This window comes from Tenrec ecaudatus, chromosome 8 (genome assembly GCF_050624435.1).
Source record: "Tenrec ecaudatus isolate mTenEca1 chromosome 8, mTenEca1.hap1, whole genome shotgun sequence".
Taxonomy (NCBI): Eukaryota; Metazoa; Chordata; class Mammalia; order Afrosoricida; family Tenrecidae; genus Tenrec; species Tenrec ecaudatus.
Window position 1 is genome coordinate 6,341,075 of NC_134537.1, and position 17,571 is coordinate 6,358,645.

Sequence of the window (17,571 nt, forward strand, 5' to 3'; positions counted from 1 at the left end):
TCCCTTCCTCCTGCTTGCTATGTCCTCTTGAATGCGTGACTTCACCTAACTGTTGGTTTTCTCATCTGTAAAATACAGACAATGATATTATGGCCTGAATGGATTCCTTTGAAGATTAAGGATCTCTTTGTTGCTAAACTAACTCTATTTTTTTCCAATCACTCTCTTGAGGTCTTACTCAATTAAAACACAATAATTATGTAATTGGTATCTAATAATTAATAGCACCATTCATTGTTTGCTCATTTCTCTCAAGACTGTCAACTCCCCAAAAACAAGGACCTAAATCTGTCTTGTTCATTTTGGGATCCCCGGGTTCGACAGGCCACTTGCACACTGTAGTTTACAACACGTGCTGGTTGCCTGAATGACTCTTGCAGGTAGCCTCATCTTTCTCTCACAGAGCATCTGGTGGACTTGAACCACCAACCTTGAGTTTAACAGCCCAATGCTTATCGGACAGTGCCTCCAGAGTTCCTATGACCAAATAGTTGCCCCCAACCAATGAATGATTATCATTACTGAATAAAGAGCATTCATTATTACTGAAATTTCTATAGATTTTATTTCCTCTCCAACTACATTGCTTTGGCTATTCCGTTTAGTGGTAAAGACTTCCAGGTAAGCTTCCTCAGGTTCGTTAAAGGCAAAGAAATCAACAGTACAGATACCTGGCTTCTCCTGGATCCAGTCAGACAGCCACTTTAAATTGCAATCACAGGTCCATGGGTTTCCATGGAGATAAAGACTTTCCAGGCCAGGCATATAGGAGAGCATCTCTTGAGGGAGGGAGGTCAGGAAGTTATCAGACAGGTACAGGTACTTAATGAAAGACGTTTTAAATATCTGGAGGAAGCGCAAGGAGACAAATGTGTCTGGGTGAAGTTTGGCCAGTTGATTTCCTTCCAGATGCACTAGTCGGAGGAAGGTGAGTCCGTGAAAGGCCTCTGGGTTTATGAACTCGATATGGTTGTGGTCCAAATGCAACCTTGTCAAGTTTCTGAGGCCGTGGAAAGTATCCTTCTGGAGTTTCCGGATTTTGTTATAACTCATTTTTAAGACCTAAGAAGAAGGAAAAGACAGGACACATTGATGCTGTCAACAGCATTTCGACAACAGGGAGACGGAGGGATATTAAATCACATGAGGCGATAACACAGTGGGGTGTGTGTGTGTGTGTGTGTGTGTGTGTGTCTTGTTTGGATACAAATGCAAGCAAATTAGTCACTAAGTTAACATGGGATCCCCGGGAAATTAGAGCTCAACGGAACATGTGATGATGTTAAGGAATTCGAATTTTAAAGGGAGAGTAATGGCAGGGTGCTTACGTGTCCAAAGCTTCCTGTACTTTGAGATGTGAACATAGAAGTAGAAGAAACATGTGATCTGGATTTGCTTCCTAACGACCCACTGGCATTCACAAGGGGTAGGTGGGATGCCAACAACATCTGTCCTGTAGTTGGTTGAAATTTGCATAACACATTGCTGTACCTCTCTGAATATTTCAAGTAAATCTAAGACTTCTCAAGTCTATTCATAAGAAAAATATTGATATTAATCTATTTTCACATTTATCAAAGCTCTATTAAGCTTTAATTCATATGCCACGAACCTTGCCCTTTTAATGTCTACAGTTCAGTAGCGTGTGTGTGTTGTGTGTGTGTGTGTGTGTGTGTGTGTGTTGAAAGCATTGTCACATTGCTGTGCAACGATCACCACTATCTAGCTTACAGAATGTTCATCATCCCCAAATCAAAACCTGGGCCCATTAGAAGTCATTCTTCTATAAGCAAGCAGTCATCTAGCTGAGAAGCAACTAAGCCCACAGAAAGGAAGCACACCAGCCTTCCTCCTGATCATGAGGTGTCGATGGGCTAAGGTATCAGACATCAAAGACCCAGAACAAAAAATCATGTCAATGTAAATGAGCAGGAGGGCAGGGTGGAGACCCAAAGCCTATCTGTAGACAACAGGACATCCCTTTACAGAAGGGTCACAAGGAAGAGATGAGCCAGTCAGGATGCAAGTATAACACCAATGAAACATACAACTTTCCTCTAGTTCTTTAATGCTTCTTCCCCCCACTATCATGACCCCAATTCTACCTTACAAATCTGGCTAGACCATAGCATGTATACAAGTACAGATAAGAACTCGAAACACAGGGAACCCAGGACAGATGGAACCAGGACAGATAAACCCCTCAGGATCAAAAATGAGAGTAGTGATACCAGGAGGGGAAGGGGATGGTGCGGGGAGGAAGGGGAAACCGATCACAATGATCACATATTAACCCCCTCACCCAAGGGGGATTAACAACAGAAAAGTGGGTGAAGGGAAACAGAGGACAATGTAAGATATGAATAATAATTTATAAATTATCAAGGAATCATGAGGGAGGGAGGGTGGGAGAGGAAGGATGGAAATGAGTTGATACCAAGGGCTCAAGTAGAAAGCAAATGTTTTGAGGATGATGGCAACATGTGTATAAATGTGCTTGACATATGGATGGATGGATGGATTGTGATAAGAGCTGTAAGAGTCCCCAATAAAATGATTTTTTATAAAAAAAAGTAATTTTTCTTCCCTGCTGGCCATAGGAAATCAGTCATCTGCTTTCTGTTCTTATCGATTTGCCTATTTTAGATATGAACATCATCGGATGACCTGTGACCTCGTGTCTGGATTCCTTCACATGTTTTTAAGATCATGCTGTAGCATGTATGCTTTTCATTGCTGACGGACAGCCCATTTTATGAATAGACACACCCACCATCCCTGTTTTCCCATTAATCAGCCATGTATATTTAGGTAGTTTCCCCCTTAGGGCTTCTGTAAGAAATATGATTTTAAGTGATAGTGAATTTATGACAATAATCTATCTTTAGTGTCGAAATGAAACAGGTGTTCTCCAATTATCTCTTCAGCTTCTAATCCAACATATCCTTTCTCCCCCCAAAAGAAATGCTAGTGAAAACAGTGAGTTCTTGTCAATTTTTGTCACTGTAAAAATGGGTCTAAAGTGCCATCTCCATGGAGCATGCTCTTCTGGCATGCTAAGTTTCCTAATAACTAAAGAGAAATTAAATCAGCAACCTAGACGAGTTTTGACCCAAATGTTTTCTGGGAGGGCAACCTCGACCCCAGTGCTGTTAAACATGTATTTAAAATCTAATCAGGAGAAAACTGTGTGGACAATTCCATAGATGACTGATGACCCACCATTCCAAACAGAGGCTGATTGAGTCCATAAAGAGCAGCCCACACCCAGACTGAATCCTATTGCTTCCCGCACTAAGCAGACTCTCTCTATTCCCAAAAGGCTTGTGGAACGCTGGCCAGGTACAGTATATACTCGAGTATAAGTTGACCCGAATATCCGCCGAGGCACCTAATTTTACCGCAAACATGCATAGAACACGCAGTGAGACACTTGGCTTATACTCGAGTATATACGGTATCTTTTTAAAGGAGACTATCAACCTAGTTTATTTAATGATGCTGTATCATTTTGTGAAGTGTGTGGGGGAGATGCCTCTTTCAGGCTTAAAATGAGACAGGGTCGTGCTTTCCAAAACCAGTGTTTTAATGTCATGCCCTCCAAATAACCTCCCACCCATTGTCATCAAGTTGCTTCCAGGGTCTCAGCTACGACCCCTATGACAAAGCCGATCTGCCCCACAGCGTCTTCGAAGCTGTGACTTTGTGGAAGCAGTTCGCTTGGCCTTCCTTCCAATGTGCTTCTCGGTGCATCACACAGATGTCCTGAAGCACAGGAGGAAGTACCACCAAGTAGCTTCGGACTCATAGCGACCAGGTGTTCACCCTCAGCGCCAGCAGGACGTGCACCATCCTCGTCACCGTGGTCTCTGAGATCAGTGTTGTAGCTGCTGTGTCAGTCCATCCCGTGGAGGGGTGTCTTCTGTTTTTCTGAGCCCCCCGTTGACCAAGCACAATGTCCCATTGCAGGCACTGGCCTCTCTTGGTAACCAATCCAAAGTATCTGAGGGGAAATCTCACCAGTTTTCCTTCTAAGGAACATTCTGGCCCTATGTCAGGTAGATCTGTTCATGAAATCATTGATGCCGTAATTCAAAGGCCGCACTCCATGCACGGAGCGTGTGAATGAATGGACCATCACTGGACCTGGTACACGCCAGTCAGCAAAGTGATATGGTGGATTTTGAATACACTTAAGATCAAATTTCAGAAAAACCTGACATCCTTTTGTTGTTGCTGTTGTTCCCTTTTAAAATATAATGATTTTTATTGTGTTTGAGGTGAAAGTTCACACAGCAAATTAGGTTCCCATTGAGCAATTTTTACACACATTGTTCTGTGCATTGATTACAATTTTCACATTATTCCCATTTGATTTCTTCTGTTTGCATTGATCTAGCTTCCCTATCTTCCCCGCCCCCCCCCTCTGTCTTCTCATCTTTGTTTTTGGGTAAATATTGACCTATGATCTTATGTAGTTGATTGTTTATGGAAACATATTACTCACCAATGATGTTGTTCATTTTATAAACCAAGTTATTGTTTGAGTGGACAGTGATCTCCAGGAGAAGCTTAGTTCCAAGTTATAAGTATATCTTGGGGACATATTCTTGGTTCTTTCTCTAGCTTGCCCTACATAAAATGCTACTTTTTTCTCCCATTCCATCTGGAACCTTCTATCCTGCCCCTGGTCAGAATGGTCACTAGCGGTAGCCAGGCACCATCTGGTTCTTCTGGTCTCCTGGCCTCAGACTAGCAGAGCCCCTGGCCAGTTTCTTCTTTGACTCGTTGATGGCCTTCATTCTCTTGTGGTCCCAATCGTATCTAGACACCTGCTCCCAAACTTTTTCTTTTTTAGTGGGGGAGAGAGCTCTCTCTCTCTTTAAAAAAATTTTTTTTTAATTTTCAAAGATTTTATTTTTTATCATTTTATTGGGGCTCATACAACTCTTATCACAATAAATATATACATCAATTGTATAAAGCACACTTATGCATTCGTTGCCCTCATCATTCTCAGAATTCACCTTCTACTTGGGTTCCTGGAATCAGCTCATTTTCCTTTTTCCCTCACTCTCCCTCCCCGCTTTCCCCTCCCTTATGAACTCTTAATAATTTATAAATTATTGTTTTATCTTATCTTACACTGCCCGCATCTCCCTTCACCCACTTTTCTGTTGCCCATTCCCCAGAGAGGAGGTTATATGTAGATCCCCGTGATCGGTTCTCCCTTTCTAACCCCCTGCCCTCCAGGTATAGCCACTCTCACCATTGGTCCTGAGAGGTTCATCTGTCCTAGATTCCCTGTGTTTCCAGATCCCATCTGTACCGCTGTGCATCCTCTGGTCTAACCAGGTTTGCAAGATAGAATTGGGATCATGATAATTAGGGGGAAGAAGCGTTTAAGAACTAGAGAAAGATTGTGAGTTTCATTATTGCTACACTGAACCCTGAGTGACTCATCTCCTCCACATTACTCCTTTGAAAGGGATGTCCAGTTGTCTACAGATGAACATTGGGTCCCCATCACACGCTCCCCTCATTCACGATGATATTCCTCCCCCCCCCCCGTCTTTGGTGCTTGAAACCTGGTCCCCTCGGCCCTTCATGATCACGCATGTTGGTGTGCTGCTTCCATGTGGGCTTTATTGCTTCTGGGCTAGATGGCCACTTGCTTACTTTCAAACCTTTAAGTCCCCAGATGCTATATCTCTCGACAGCTGGGCACCATCAGCCTTCTTCGTCACACTTGCTTATGCACACATTCGTCTTAAGCGTTTATGAGGAGAAGGTAATTACACAATGATAGTTTTTGTTCTTTGGTGTCTGCTGCCTGATCCCCTCAACACTTCGTGTTCGCATAGGCTTGTGTGCTTCTCTGTGGGCTTTGTTGCTTCTGAGCTAGATGGCCACTTGTTTGTCTTCAAGCCTTTAAGACCCCAGGTGCTATATCTTTTGATAGCCGGGCACCATCAGCATTCTTCACCACGTTTGCTTATGCACACATCTGTCTTCAGTGATCATGTCTGGAAGGTGGGTATCATGAAATGACTGGTTAGCTGACAAGGTGTTCTTGTACTGAGGGAATGCGTGCGAGGAGGCCCAATGTCCACCTGCCACCCTACTACTGAACCTATAAATATATGCCCATAGGTCTATTTCCCCCACAATCATAAATATATTTACATATGTACATGTCTGTATTTAGGCTTTTATGTATGCCCTTTGCCTCCTACTCATTTCCTCTATTTCCTTACGCTTTCCTCCTGTCCCACTACCATGTTCAGCCTTCATTCTGGTTTCAGTAATTCCTCTCAGTTACCTTGCCCTTGGACACTCCCTACCAGTCCTCCCATCCCCTCCCTGCCACTGGTTTTGAACCACTCGTTTTTCCCTTGTCCCTGAGTGGCCAACATCTCACCCCTTCCCCTACCTCCCACACCCTCATGTCCCTCCGGGACAGTTGGTCCCTTTATTTTCTTCTCACATTGTCCAGCCTATCTTATCTAGGTGGACCTGCAGATATAGTAATATGTGCACAAAATTGTGGATGGCTTTGACAGCATCAAAATGGCACATAAGAACATGGCATTGATGACAGCAACACCGACAAGCTAACAAACAAAAATGTCACTGACATACAAAATTTAAAAGAAGAGAAAAAAAGAAGAAAACACAGCAAAAAATAAAAAAGCATGCTAGTAGTTCAAGGTCTGTTTTTTTGACTGACCATTAGGAGTGTTTTCCAGATGAATCTGATGGGGTGCCAAGTCCTAGCCCCAAAGTCCATCCTTTATACTCCCTCAGGACCTCATTACTCTGCTTCTCCCACCGCTCCATTTCACGCCCCCAGTGTTTTGCCTCAGTCTGGTGGGGCCAGTGGGATCAGCTCAGTCGGACATCCCCCACTGTGTCTCAGGTGCTGTCCCATGTAGGGCCAGGGTCAGTGCAGGATGTTGCATCTCGCCGTGGGGCTGGCTGTATGGTCCTCTCTGTACAATGGGCCCTTAGAGCTGGGCTATCGTCCTCTGAGCTTGGTGGGCCCAGGTGTGCTCCGCCCCATTCTTCCTCCTTCCTTTGCTTCAGCTTCCTTCTGGGTGTGGTGTGGTAGGTCCGTTCCTTTCCCACACCAGACGATCTATTTTCATTTTCTGTGGTTAATGAATCATTTTATTGGGGCTCTTATAACATCCATACATCCATTGTATTGAGCAAATTTGTACATAGGTTGCCATAATCATTTTAAAAAGCATTTTCTTTCACCTTGAGCCCTTGGTATCAGCTTATTTTTTTCTCCCTCCTCTGCCTTCCCTCCCTCCCTCCCTCCCTCCCTCGTGAACCTTTGATAATTTATAAGTTATTATTTTTTCATGTCTTACACTGACCGATGTCTCCCTTCACCCATGTTTCTGATGTCTGTCCCCCTGGGAGGGGGGTTATGTGTAGATCATTGTGATCATTTCCCCCCCCTTCCCCTTCCCCTCCTGGTATGGCTACTCCCAGTATTGGTCCTGAGGGGTTTATCTGTCCTGGATTCCCTGTGTTGCTGTGTGCTCTTCTCTGTACCAGTGTGCATGCTCTGGTCTAGCTGGATTTGTAAAGTAGAATTGGGGTCATGATAGTGGGGGGAGGAAGCCTTAAAGAGCTAGAGGAAAGTTGTGTGTTCTGTCAGTACTATACTGCACCCTGACTGACTCGTCTCTTCCTTGTGACCCTTCTATAAGGGGATGTCTGATTGTCTACAGGTAGGCTTGGGTCCCCCCTTCACCCTCCCCCTTGTTCACGTTGATATGATTTTTGGGGGGGACCCACTATTCTTGGGGCACCTCCCACCCAATTGTTAGGCATTGCCATTGTCGATAAGTCCTGCCCCTAGTTCCTGGGTCCCTCCCTGCCCTGGCGTCACAGGATCTCGAGGCTCTCGCTCCCCTTGTTGCATTTCCTACCTTTGCTTCTCTGTGGGTTCATCTGCATCATATTTCTCTCTTCTCCGGGACCCTGTGAAGTTGTTCTCCTATTCGCCTCACCCAGGAGCACTGTTTCCGTGGACTCCACGTGGCCTTGCTGCTGTCTTCCTATCCTGATGATGTTCCCAATGTCATTGCACAACCCATCTGGTTTCCAGTCATGAGTGTTCAATACATCCACTCGATTCTGGAGGTGGTACCCACATTTAGTCGGGATAGAGTTACTGTCACACTCTGGCTACTGTAGACTGGTTTCATTTTTCTTCACCAACAACATGAAATGGTACAGGAGCAACTAAAATGGCATAAAAGCAGCCACCCAGTGGCCTTGTTCTGGCTGATGACACTTTCCACAGATGGGGTTGATTTAATTCTTGTGGATGGCATCTGGTGAGGTCCACATTCGCAATGACCATTGATGTCGTAGGAAAATGGCATTTCTAATGAAGAGCGTGATAGGCTTGCCAAATCTCTGCTGGGACCTCAGGGGTTGTGTCTGTCTCCAAAGCCGTATTTTCCAACTGCCGTTCCTTCTCCTTGGACCTCCGTGTTTGCAGTCTAATCACTAGTAGCTAGCAGTCAGGGTTTGTTGCTTGCACGCTTGATCCATCCATCACAGACTGCAGGAGATGTTTCTTCGAGTTTGGCATTAGTAGTTGGCGTGTACATGTAAATAACAGTCATGTTCACTATTCTTCCGTGTAAGCGTATGGATATGACCCTGTCACTGGCAGCTCTGCACGTCAGGGCAGGTCATGGAATGTTCTTTCAGAGAATAAATATGACACGCTGCTTCAGTACCATCAGCACAGTATTTGCGTCGTTTGACATGCCCACCGTCGGTCCATGTCAGTTCACAAACTTATTCATTTCCAGGCTGCATTTCATTTCCGTCAGCCCTAAGAATTCTGATTCGTCTCACACATGTTCCACGTTCTGATGACCAACAGGGGTTTGAGTCTGTTTCTTCTCATCCTGAGTGGTGCACCATCAACAAATGAAGGTGTCGAAAACTTTACTTCATTGATATTACTAAACCCAAGTCTCCTTTGTCGGAGCACCTTTTCCCCAATCACGTCTTCCACGTGGAGGGGTCATCACCTAGCACTCCTTCAGACCAGATCCTATGCTATCCATAAGATTCCCACCGGCCAGTCGCCAGCTCCTTTTTAGTATGTCTTAGTCAGGAAGCTCTGCTCAAAGTTGACTACACTGGGTGACCCTGGTGTGCCTTCCAGCATCACAGCAACACACAAGCCACCACAGCACAGCACACTGACAGATGATGGTATACAAACTGTATAAAGAGTCCTCTTTTTCCTTGTGGGATACTTCAAGTCCTATTATCTCACTGTTCCTGCGTCCATTCTGACCCATAGTGACCCTATCGTACCAGACAGAACTACTCCTGTGAGTTTCTGAGACTACAAATCCTCACAAGAGCAGAAAGCCTCATCTCTTTGCTACAGAATGGCTGGTGGTTTTGAACCACTGACCTTGGGGTTGGTAATCCAATTCACAGCCCACTGTGCCACCAGGGCGAAAGATCTCGATGTATATTTGTATTACTTTATTCTTTTTCCTATGCTTCTTGTTATGTTCATGTTCTTGCCTAGTTGTATGACAATGCTGTTTAATTTCCCATGCTTTCTTGTAAGTCCAATTAACCTTTAAAACTTTTTCTAAATCTTGAACGAGACATGAAATAAGTTGATTTTTTTAATGATTTACTGAAGGCTAACTTTGGTTTAAGAAAATAAGTCATGTTAGGGGCACATCTGATTCCCAGATGAGTGACTGTGACTAGAAGTTGCTTTTAAATACTATAGTTTTATGGTTTTGCTGGAGGTACACCAAAAACTCCTCCACATTTCCCTCTTATCACACCTATCATTGCATAAAAATGAGTTCTTTGATGTTTTCCCTTGGTGTCTACTTTTAGTTGTCTGAAGATTTTCTCTTAGATTCCATAGGAAGGGCAGTGTTAGAGGTGTATCTCACAGGTTCCACCTTATGTGTTAAACCCCTACCTCAGGTCTCACCTGCAAGGCCCGTAGATCCGCAAAGGTCTGGTCGGGGATCATGTGGACAGCATTGCTGTGCAGCATTAGTAGCTCCAACTTGCTCAGCCCAGAGAAATCTCTTTCTGTCAAGCTGACCAAGCTGTTATATCTGAAATGAAAATATCCGTCTAAGTATAAATTTAGCCAATTAACTAAAAATTCAGATATCAAAAAATGCACACACACACATGCACACACACAGACACACACACACAGACAGGCAGACACTCGGTTCTCTTGCTTTCCCCATGGTCTGAGACAATTTCCTCTGTGTGTGAAATACTATTGAAATCCTCCAGATGCCTGTAGATTCAGTTACAAGCATCTCACCCACATAACTAGGGAAGCCTGGTGAGGACACTGTCGTTCAATAAAAAGGAGCTCATATCCAAGAGTCCAGGAAGGAAAAAAAATGTTTAGAAAGTGATTGTGGTGTAATTGTACAATACTGGTTGATGTGATCGAACTTTGAAATGATTATGATATATGATATTAACTCCCAATTAAAGAAATATTAAGATTACCCCTTTTAAGATTTCTCAAAGCAATCTCCATAACCTTCTTAGCTGACCTCTTCGCCTTGCTCATACTGGAGGCCTTTCTTGACATTCCAAAACACTGGAGCCATTTCAAACCCAATGTTTTAGGTGGTGCAGCCGTTTCATCATTTGTTAAAAAGTTTCAATAGTTTGGGAAGATGCCCATTTTAGTTTTATTAAAAATTTGTTATCAAGCCCTGGCCTCAAATATTCCTCTGATTCCTTGAGGGTTCCTCACCCCCCACTATCATGACCCCAGTCCAGTCTTTCACTGCGGGTTAGACTGGAGCAGGTGCACAGGTACAGATAAAAGAGCTCACGACACATGGAATCCAGGAACAGGAATGGGAGCAGCAATACAAGAAGGGTAGGGGGAAGGTGGGGAGAGGAGGGGAGGAAGGGGTAACTGATCACAATGATCGGCACATCACCACCCCCACCACCCCTCCAGGGAGACGAACAACAGAAACCATGGGGAGAGGGAGACAGCGGTAGGTATTAAGATATGAAAATAATAATAATTTATAATTCATCAAGGGGTCACAAGTGTGTGGGTAGGGAGGGAGGGAAAAAAGAGGAGCTGATACCAAAGGCTCAGTAAATGTCTAGAAATCATTATAGTAATCTATGTACAAATATGCTTAATACAATTGATGTATGGATTATTATGAGCTATAAGAGCCCCCAATAAAAGGATCTTTACATTAAAAAGTTTAAATTATTTGTTTTCCATGGTACATAGCACATCTGTTAATTTTTCATTTTCTTTCCTTAAGGCACAAAGTGTATTACTGCGAGAACTTGCCTCCAGCCATCGCAGTTCACCTGATCAGAGAGTCATGTTTAAACATGTTTCGCTTGGAATCAACCTGCAGTATGAAGGGGACACCTCGTAGCAGCATTTGGGGGCGAACTTTCATATACCATCGGCCTGCTTTTGAACTCATCTCTCTGTGAACACTGGTAAGACCCACCCACTTCTTGATGTTGTTTTCTTCCCCTCCCTCCTTCTGCAAGGTGAGGTTCATGATTACAAAGCACCGGCTCGGAATTCCAGACCCTGCTCTATAGAGACAGTAACTGGATTAATAAGCACCCAGGGACAGGCAGGCGGATTTGTGGGGGAATCGAGAGTTAACAACAATGAGTCTGACAAAGAATAGAATGTTCTGAAATTGACTGTGGCGATGATCGTACACTTCGTCTTCATAGGATTGAACTATTAAACTGTATGTGAATTATATTGCCAGTAAAGCTATTAAATAATAAAAGAAGTCTAGGCTGTAATGCCAAATGGCTGATTTGGATTAAAAATGTTGTCATGTAGTAGTTGTAAACCTTTGGTAAAAGTAATCTGCTCATTTTTCTCATGTGCGAAATGCACATAAAGTAGAACTAGCTCGAAAGGCTCCCTGTGGAGTAAGTACGTGAACACAGGGAGAGTGTTACTCCGGCGCCGGCGGAGAGCAGGCACGGGATTGATGTTAGCTCTTGATATGAGTGATTGTTTCCAAGGCACTTCCCATGGTCAATCTCCACTTGTCTGAAATTGCCTTGATTGTACCGTGCGGCTTCAAAGCAGTTGTAGGAAGATAGAATGAAGAGATAATGGAATTTTCCCATGAACGTTTGGAAGCCTCTCTCATATGAGGGTCATCTCCCTTTACCTGTAGCTCTGCGAATGAATGGTGTGACGTTGTTCACGATTGCACCTCTAGTGCCTACCGTGGGGCTTGGCACACAAGGAGGTGCTCAATAATTGTCAAATGAATCACCTCAAATCACACGACTATGTTCACACACACACACATATACACACCCCTTTTACAGACCTTTAAAATACAGACTCTTTGGCATTTTAGAGATTGCCATCTTAAATTGGGGCTATGTTTTAAAGATCACTTTACATCAGTCCGTTTGTATTGAAAGATGTCAAAAAGCTTTTTAAAAATATCTAGTAGACTTTGCTTACATGTCCTGGATCTACCAGAGGCGATGGTCAGGCTTTGTGTCAACATGGGGTTCTCTGACGCTGTGATCTAATGTGATCAACTCCATAAGGGGACCTTCTGTGAGCAGGCAGGCAGTTGGGAAAGATTAGAACGGAGAGCTACCTCCTGTTTAAGTCAGCCGCGATAGGATTGAGGGGAAGCAATCTTGGGGGTGTGGCCTCCTCTGACTTAAGCAGACTGTGTGTGAAGAATTGCCCCTTCTCCTTCTTGCTGGTCTAGATCCTGTATCCGGGTCATTGACCCACCATATTGCCAGGCCCTGGAAACTATCACCGGCCTGCCACATTGCTTGGCAATCTGGAATGCATTCAACTCTGTAGCTACGAACCTGGCTCCCTGACCTTGCATTACCCACCCCTGCCTTCACCAGCCTGTGGTTTTCTTGCTTCCTGGTTCATCTGCCTGGTAGCTATGATTGCCAGAATCGTAGACACTTTTAGTTGCTTTGTCGTGTCTCACCGATATATCTTGATTCTGACTGTTAACAGGGACAGTCTAATTTCCCTGCAAAAATGTAACCAGATAGAAGCTTCTCTATAGTCTTGACCTACCAGCCTTTTAAGAGTGTGCCTTTAGGTTCTAGAAGAACTCTTTGCTACTTTACCAAGAAAAAATATTTTTATTGCTCCCCAAAGCGTAAGCATTTCATTTCAGAAGGCAAATGTAATGTTAAAAACCATGGTGGATAATCTCCCAGAGACTCAAGTGTTTGGGGGATCAAGCCACCAGTGTGATCAATTCCCCCGTGAAAAAGGACAAGACAAGGTTCGCACACACCCTAAATTGATGCGTTCCACGTCGGGTGGGATGCCGTCCGGGATGGCAGTCAGGTACCTAAACGTGCAGTGCACCTCCGTGCGCATGTAACAGGCACAGCGGCGAGGACAAGCCATGCCCCCGGGGGTGGCCACCAGGCAGATGGCAGTGAGAGAGACCAGCCAGCCAGTGATTCCTCTGCTTTCGACCTTCATCCTGAAACAGCATCACATCTGGAAGTTACAAAGGTGGTCCGAGCATGTGCCCCAGTACAACTCGCACGCAGCCACCCTGGGAAGCTCGGGAGCCTAGTCCACAAGCCACAAGGGGCTGATTTCATTCGCGACTTTTGTGGCAAAGCGTGCTTCTCACAAAACCCTAGTGTGCGCTGGCGTCCCGTTGAGATCAAGTGGAGAGTTGATTCTCGTGAGAATTTCCTCACAGCCTCGGCTTCACGACCTAATGAGAAGCAGCAGTCGCCATTTCTTAGGGCTCTTTAAACAGGGAGGCTGGGGACCAGCATGAAGACACTGTGGCATTGAGGCACACCAGCCTTCGTCTCTTGTTCTTACCGTAGTTCTTTAGACTTAAAAAAAAAAAATTGCTGTGGTAGTTACATAATCTGGTGTCAGCTAGCAAAGGGGTGGAGTCTAGCCTGTCCATCAGGTCGCAGCTTGATTACCTCATTTAGAGGTACCACGGAGACAAATAGCTCGCTGGAGGCCAGAGACACACAGACCACAGACTCTCTGCTTCATCTTCCTGCTGACAAGACACATGGAGCTATGCTGATGAAGCCAGAGCCCTGGAGCTGGAGGAGCCGTGTGGAGACCCCTCCCAATGCTAAGATGCTTCTACCACAACTGTATCCACAAAACTTTCCACCCACTGGCCTGTGATCTTTGTGCATTCGGTGTGATTGCATGTGCTGCGTGAGTCTGAAGAGGGATTTATAGACGCGTATTGGACATGTGGGCTCATGTGTCAGACATGTGGATTTGATCTAGACTGGACTGGGAGGTTTTCTTCATGTGCAACTGCTCTTTGATATAAAGTTCTCTCTTACATGTGAATGTCTCTGGATTTGTTTCTCTAGTCCACCAGGACCAACACAATTATAAAAATAACTGCATGTGCGTTATAGAAAATTCAGATAATGTAAGTAGAAAAAGGACAATAAAACGTATTCACAATGTCACCACTCGGAATCAACATTGACATTTTCCTGTATTCCTTCCAGCCTTTGAGGTATGTGTGATCTATCTATGACAATAATGAATTTAATAACATCCTTTTCTCATTTAATGGAGGGCTCCCATTTTATTCCACATGCTTCAAAAACATTTACTAGAAGGGCAGCTCAATCTGCTTCTAATGCATCCTCAGATGTTTGCTGAAAAAGGACACGTTAGACACCTCACTGCCAAAGAGGAACCACAAGCAATAGCAATAATAACTAACAGGCTGAGCGGACTGGAGCCTTGGCCCTGCCTCCCCCCACCCCCATCAAAGCCACGTGGGCCCCTTGCAGGCTTGGTGCCTTCTGCCTTTGCTCTGCCTCCCCCTGAAGTCTCCCACCGGGGTGGGGGAGCATCACCAGGCAAGAAATATGCTGTCAGCAAAATGCTATCTGTTACCCACATGTGAGATAACCCCACCTGATTCTCGCTGTGGTTCAGATCGTGTGAGGGTTGGAATCAAAGTGCAGTTTGATTTCTCTCAGGAGACATATTTTCGCAATCCCAACACAACTTAGAAAGAAGTGTTTCTTGGAGATTCTACCAGCAGTCACCAGAGTAACTACACACTGAGCTGGAAACCCCACGGCATGATCTGCATATGGATCTCACACTAACGAACTTACGACTTCTAGGAAAGTGACCTCAGATAAAAGTTTAATAAAGAACCCCTCACACAGCCACGTTGTCATGGCTGCCACTTGGTTACAAGCAGTTCAGTGAGGTTTACATGACCGGGAACAGCACTTCCACTTAGTAGATAAGAGAAATCGCAAGAAGAGGTGAAGATATATGTATTTTTAGCTAGACCCCAGGGGCTCTAAGTCTCCCAGCATAGAAGCAAACATGCAAAAGGATAGCCGAAGAGTGGACTCACACCCTCCTTAACGGATAGAGCAAAATAGATACAAACTGGCCTTACCTGAGCACTTCTTTCCTGGTCCTGATTCTTCTTGTCCAGTAGGAAGAGACAGAAAATCTTCGCAGAAAATGGAAAATTATATTCTCACTTGATGCAAAATTGAGTCAAAATTCTCAGCTCCCCCCAAAATGAGTCAATGGCTTAGTTAGTTTGTTTTGGGGGGGAGGTTGACGTTCAGGGTGAGATAGTCCTCAATGATAGCTGGAGGCGTGCCCATGGAATCAACTGTTTACTTCCCTGGCAGTAGCTCTAGGAACCAAAAAACAAAACGGAGAGGCTTTCTCCCCTCTCTACCCCGCCCCCAGCCCTCCGACACACTGCGCTGTAGTTCTCCAGAAACTTGTTGGTTAAATACAATGGTATTGTACCCCACCATCCCAGGGAGGGGTGTTTTCCAATTGTCCGTATCTGCTCCAGCCCCAGCCGGTCGGCGCCCGCTGATTTCCCCTCTGCTCGGTGTGTGTTCCTTGCCTGGCGCTGGATGACCGGCTATCTTGAAGGCTGGTGGCCTCTCGGTCACTGTGCTTGCCCTGCCCTCCCTCCCTCCCTGCCGGCCGGCCGCGGCGGGACTCCCTGGTTCCCACGCGGTTCCCCAGCCGCTGGGCACGCTTCCCAGGAGAGGATTGGCCGAGGCTGCGGGCCAATAGGCGCGCGCCGCCCGCAGCATCCCTGGCTGGCTCAGCCGCAGGGCTTGGGCGCCAGGGCCCTGGAGGTAGAGCCCGGGGCTGGAGGACATATGCTGCCTTGTTTCGACCCAGCCCCGAACGAACGCAGGGATAACAAACAGCCCCAACTCCCTTTGATCTTTGCCTGTGACTCTGTGGTCGTCTAACTCCAGTCTCATTCCCTAATGCCTCAGGGATTGCCGCGGGGATGACTGGTCAGGCTGGGCACGGGCAGGTTCCGTGGCGGCTTGTTCATTTCTTGAGTGGGCTCCTCTATCTGTTGACAGGTGGGCTTTGGGTGGAAGAGTTTATTCTGGAAACTCCCTCATCACGAGATGATGAGGCTCCTTGAATTTCAAGTGTGACGACCGAAAGTTAACGGAGAGGAGTTTGGATCAACTGCGACTTGAATTGCCCTCCTCGGCCGATTTGAGGAGCCCTTGTTTCATTCTAAAGGGATTTTCAGAGAGCCAGATGTAAACACTACTCTTCTTCCTTAGTTCGCATTCACCTCTCTCCTGTCCACCCTTCACCTTCTAGATCAGCGGTTCTCCTTTGAGGGTCGAACGACCTTTTCACAGGGGTCAACTAGGACCATCAAAACCCCACAAATTTCTGATGGTCTTAGAAATCGAGAAACTGCTCCTCTATCCGTCTCCAGGCGGTCCGCCCACATGCAGATAGGCCCACCTTGGAGTCCCTGGTGTGAAGACTGTGACCTATGCTACCCCACACTTAAAGACAACATTTCATTGATTTATCATTAGAAATAAATATTTCACAATATAGACTTACAAATTGTTTTGTGATGAATCACTATGCTTTCATGATGTTCCATTTGTAGCAGTGATAATATATCCACATATCAGATATTTACATGATGATTCATCACAGTAGAAAAATGACAGTGATGAAGTAGCAAAGAATATGATTTTGTGTCTGGGGTCACCACAACATGAGGAACTGTATGAAAGGGTCGCGACGTAAGGAAGGTTGAGAACCACTGCTCTAGAGGCAGAGCTGTGCTTCTTGCCATTTTGGACAATATTTAAAGGTTCCTGGCATTTTAGACTGGGCATTCAGCATTTTGATTCACAAACACTGTATTAGCATAACAAAACTTACTTCGATTTACTCCCTCTAGGTCCACCCTTCAAGTTCCCTGCACCACTAATAACCAGCAGAGCCTAAGAGGAAAGGCCTGGCACAGTCTACTTAAAGTAGACTGTGTCTGACCAAGAATGGCCTGCCCCATCTGCTCTAGAAGCTCCGTACAACAAAATCAACTCACCTGCAAGAGTTTGGGTGGTGCTATCGATATATTTAACAGCTTAAGGCAATGGTTCTCAAAACGTGATCCAAGGCCAACAGCATTAGCTGCAGTTGGGGACTTGTTGAATGCCCTTCCT

The 17,571-nt window shown here is 45.2% G+C and overlaps 1 protein-coding gene across 4 annotated transcripts in view; it reads right to left on the reverse strand.

Annotated features, from left to right (window-relative positions):
* Nucleotides 1-16,049, reverse strand: part of IGSF10 (immunoglobulin superfamily member 10) — a 34,743-nt gene extending 18,694 nt beyond the window's left edge. Inside the window, exons 1-5 of one of the 4 annotated variants that reach the window (XM_075555941.1) lie at nt 15,969-16,049; nt 15,498-15,554; nt 13,359-13,553; nt 10,010-10,139; nt 672-1,062 (exon numbers count right to left, since the gene is read on the reverse strand). In XM_075555941.1, coding sequence (XP_075412056.1) covers nt 672-1,062; nt 10,010-10,139; nt 13,359-13,552 — 715 coding nt within the window. In that variant the 5' untranslated portion in view covers nt 13,553; nt 15,498-15,554; nt 15,969-16,049. Of the gene's footprint in view, nt 1-671; nt 1,063-10,009; nt 10,140-13,358; nt 13,554-15,497 lie in introns of those variants that run through there. The other 3 variants (XM_075555940.1, XM_075555943.1, XM_075555942.1) reach the window with 3 other exon arrangements.
* Between the last annotated feature and the right edge of the window lie 1,522 nt (nt 16,050-17,571).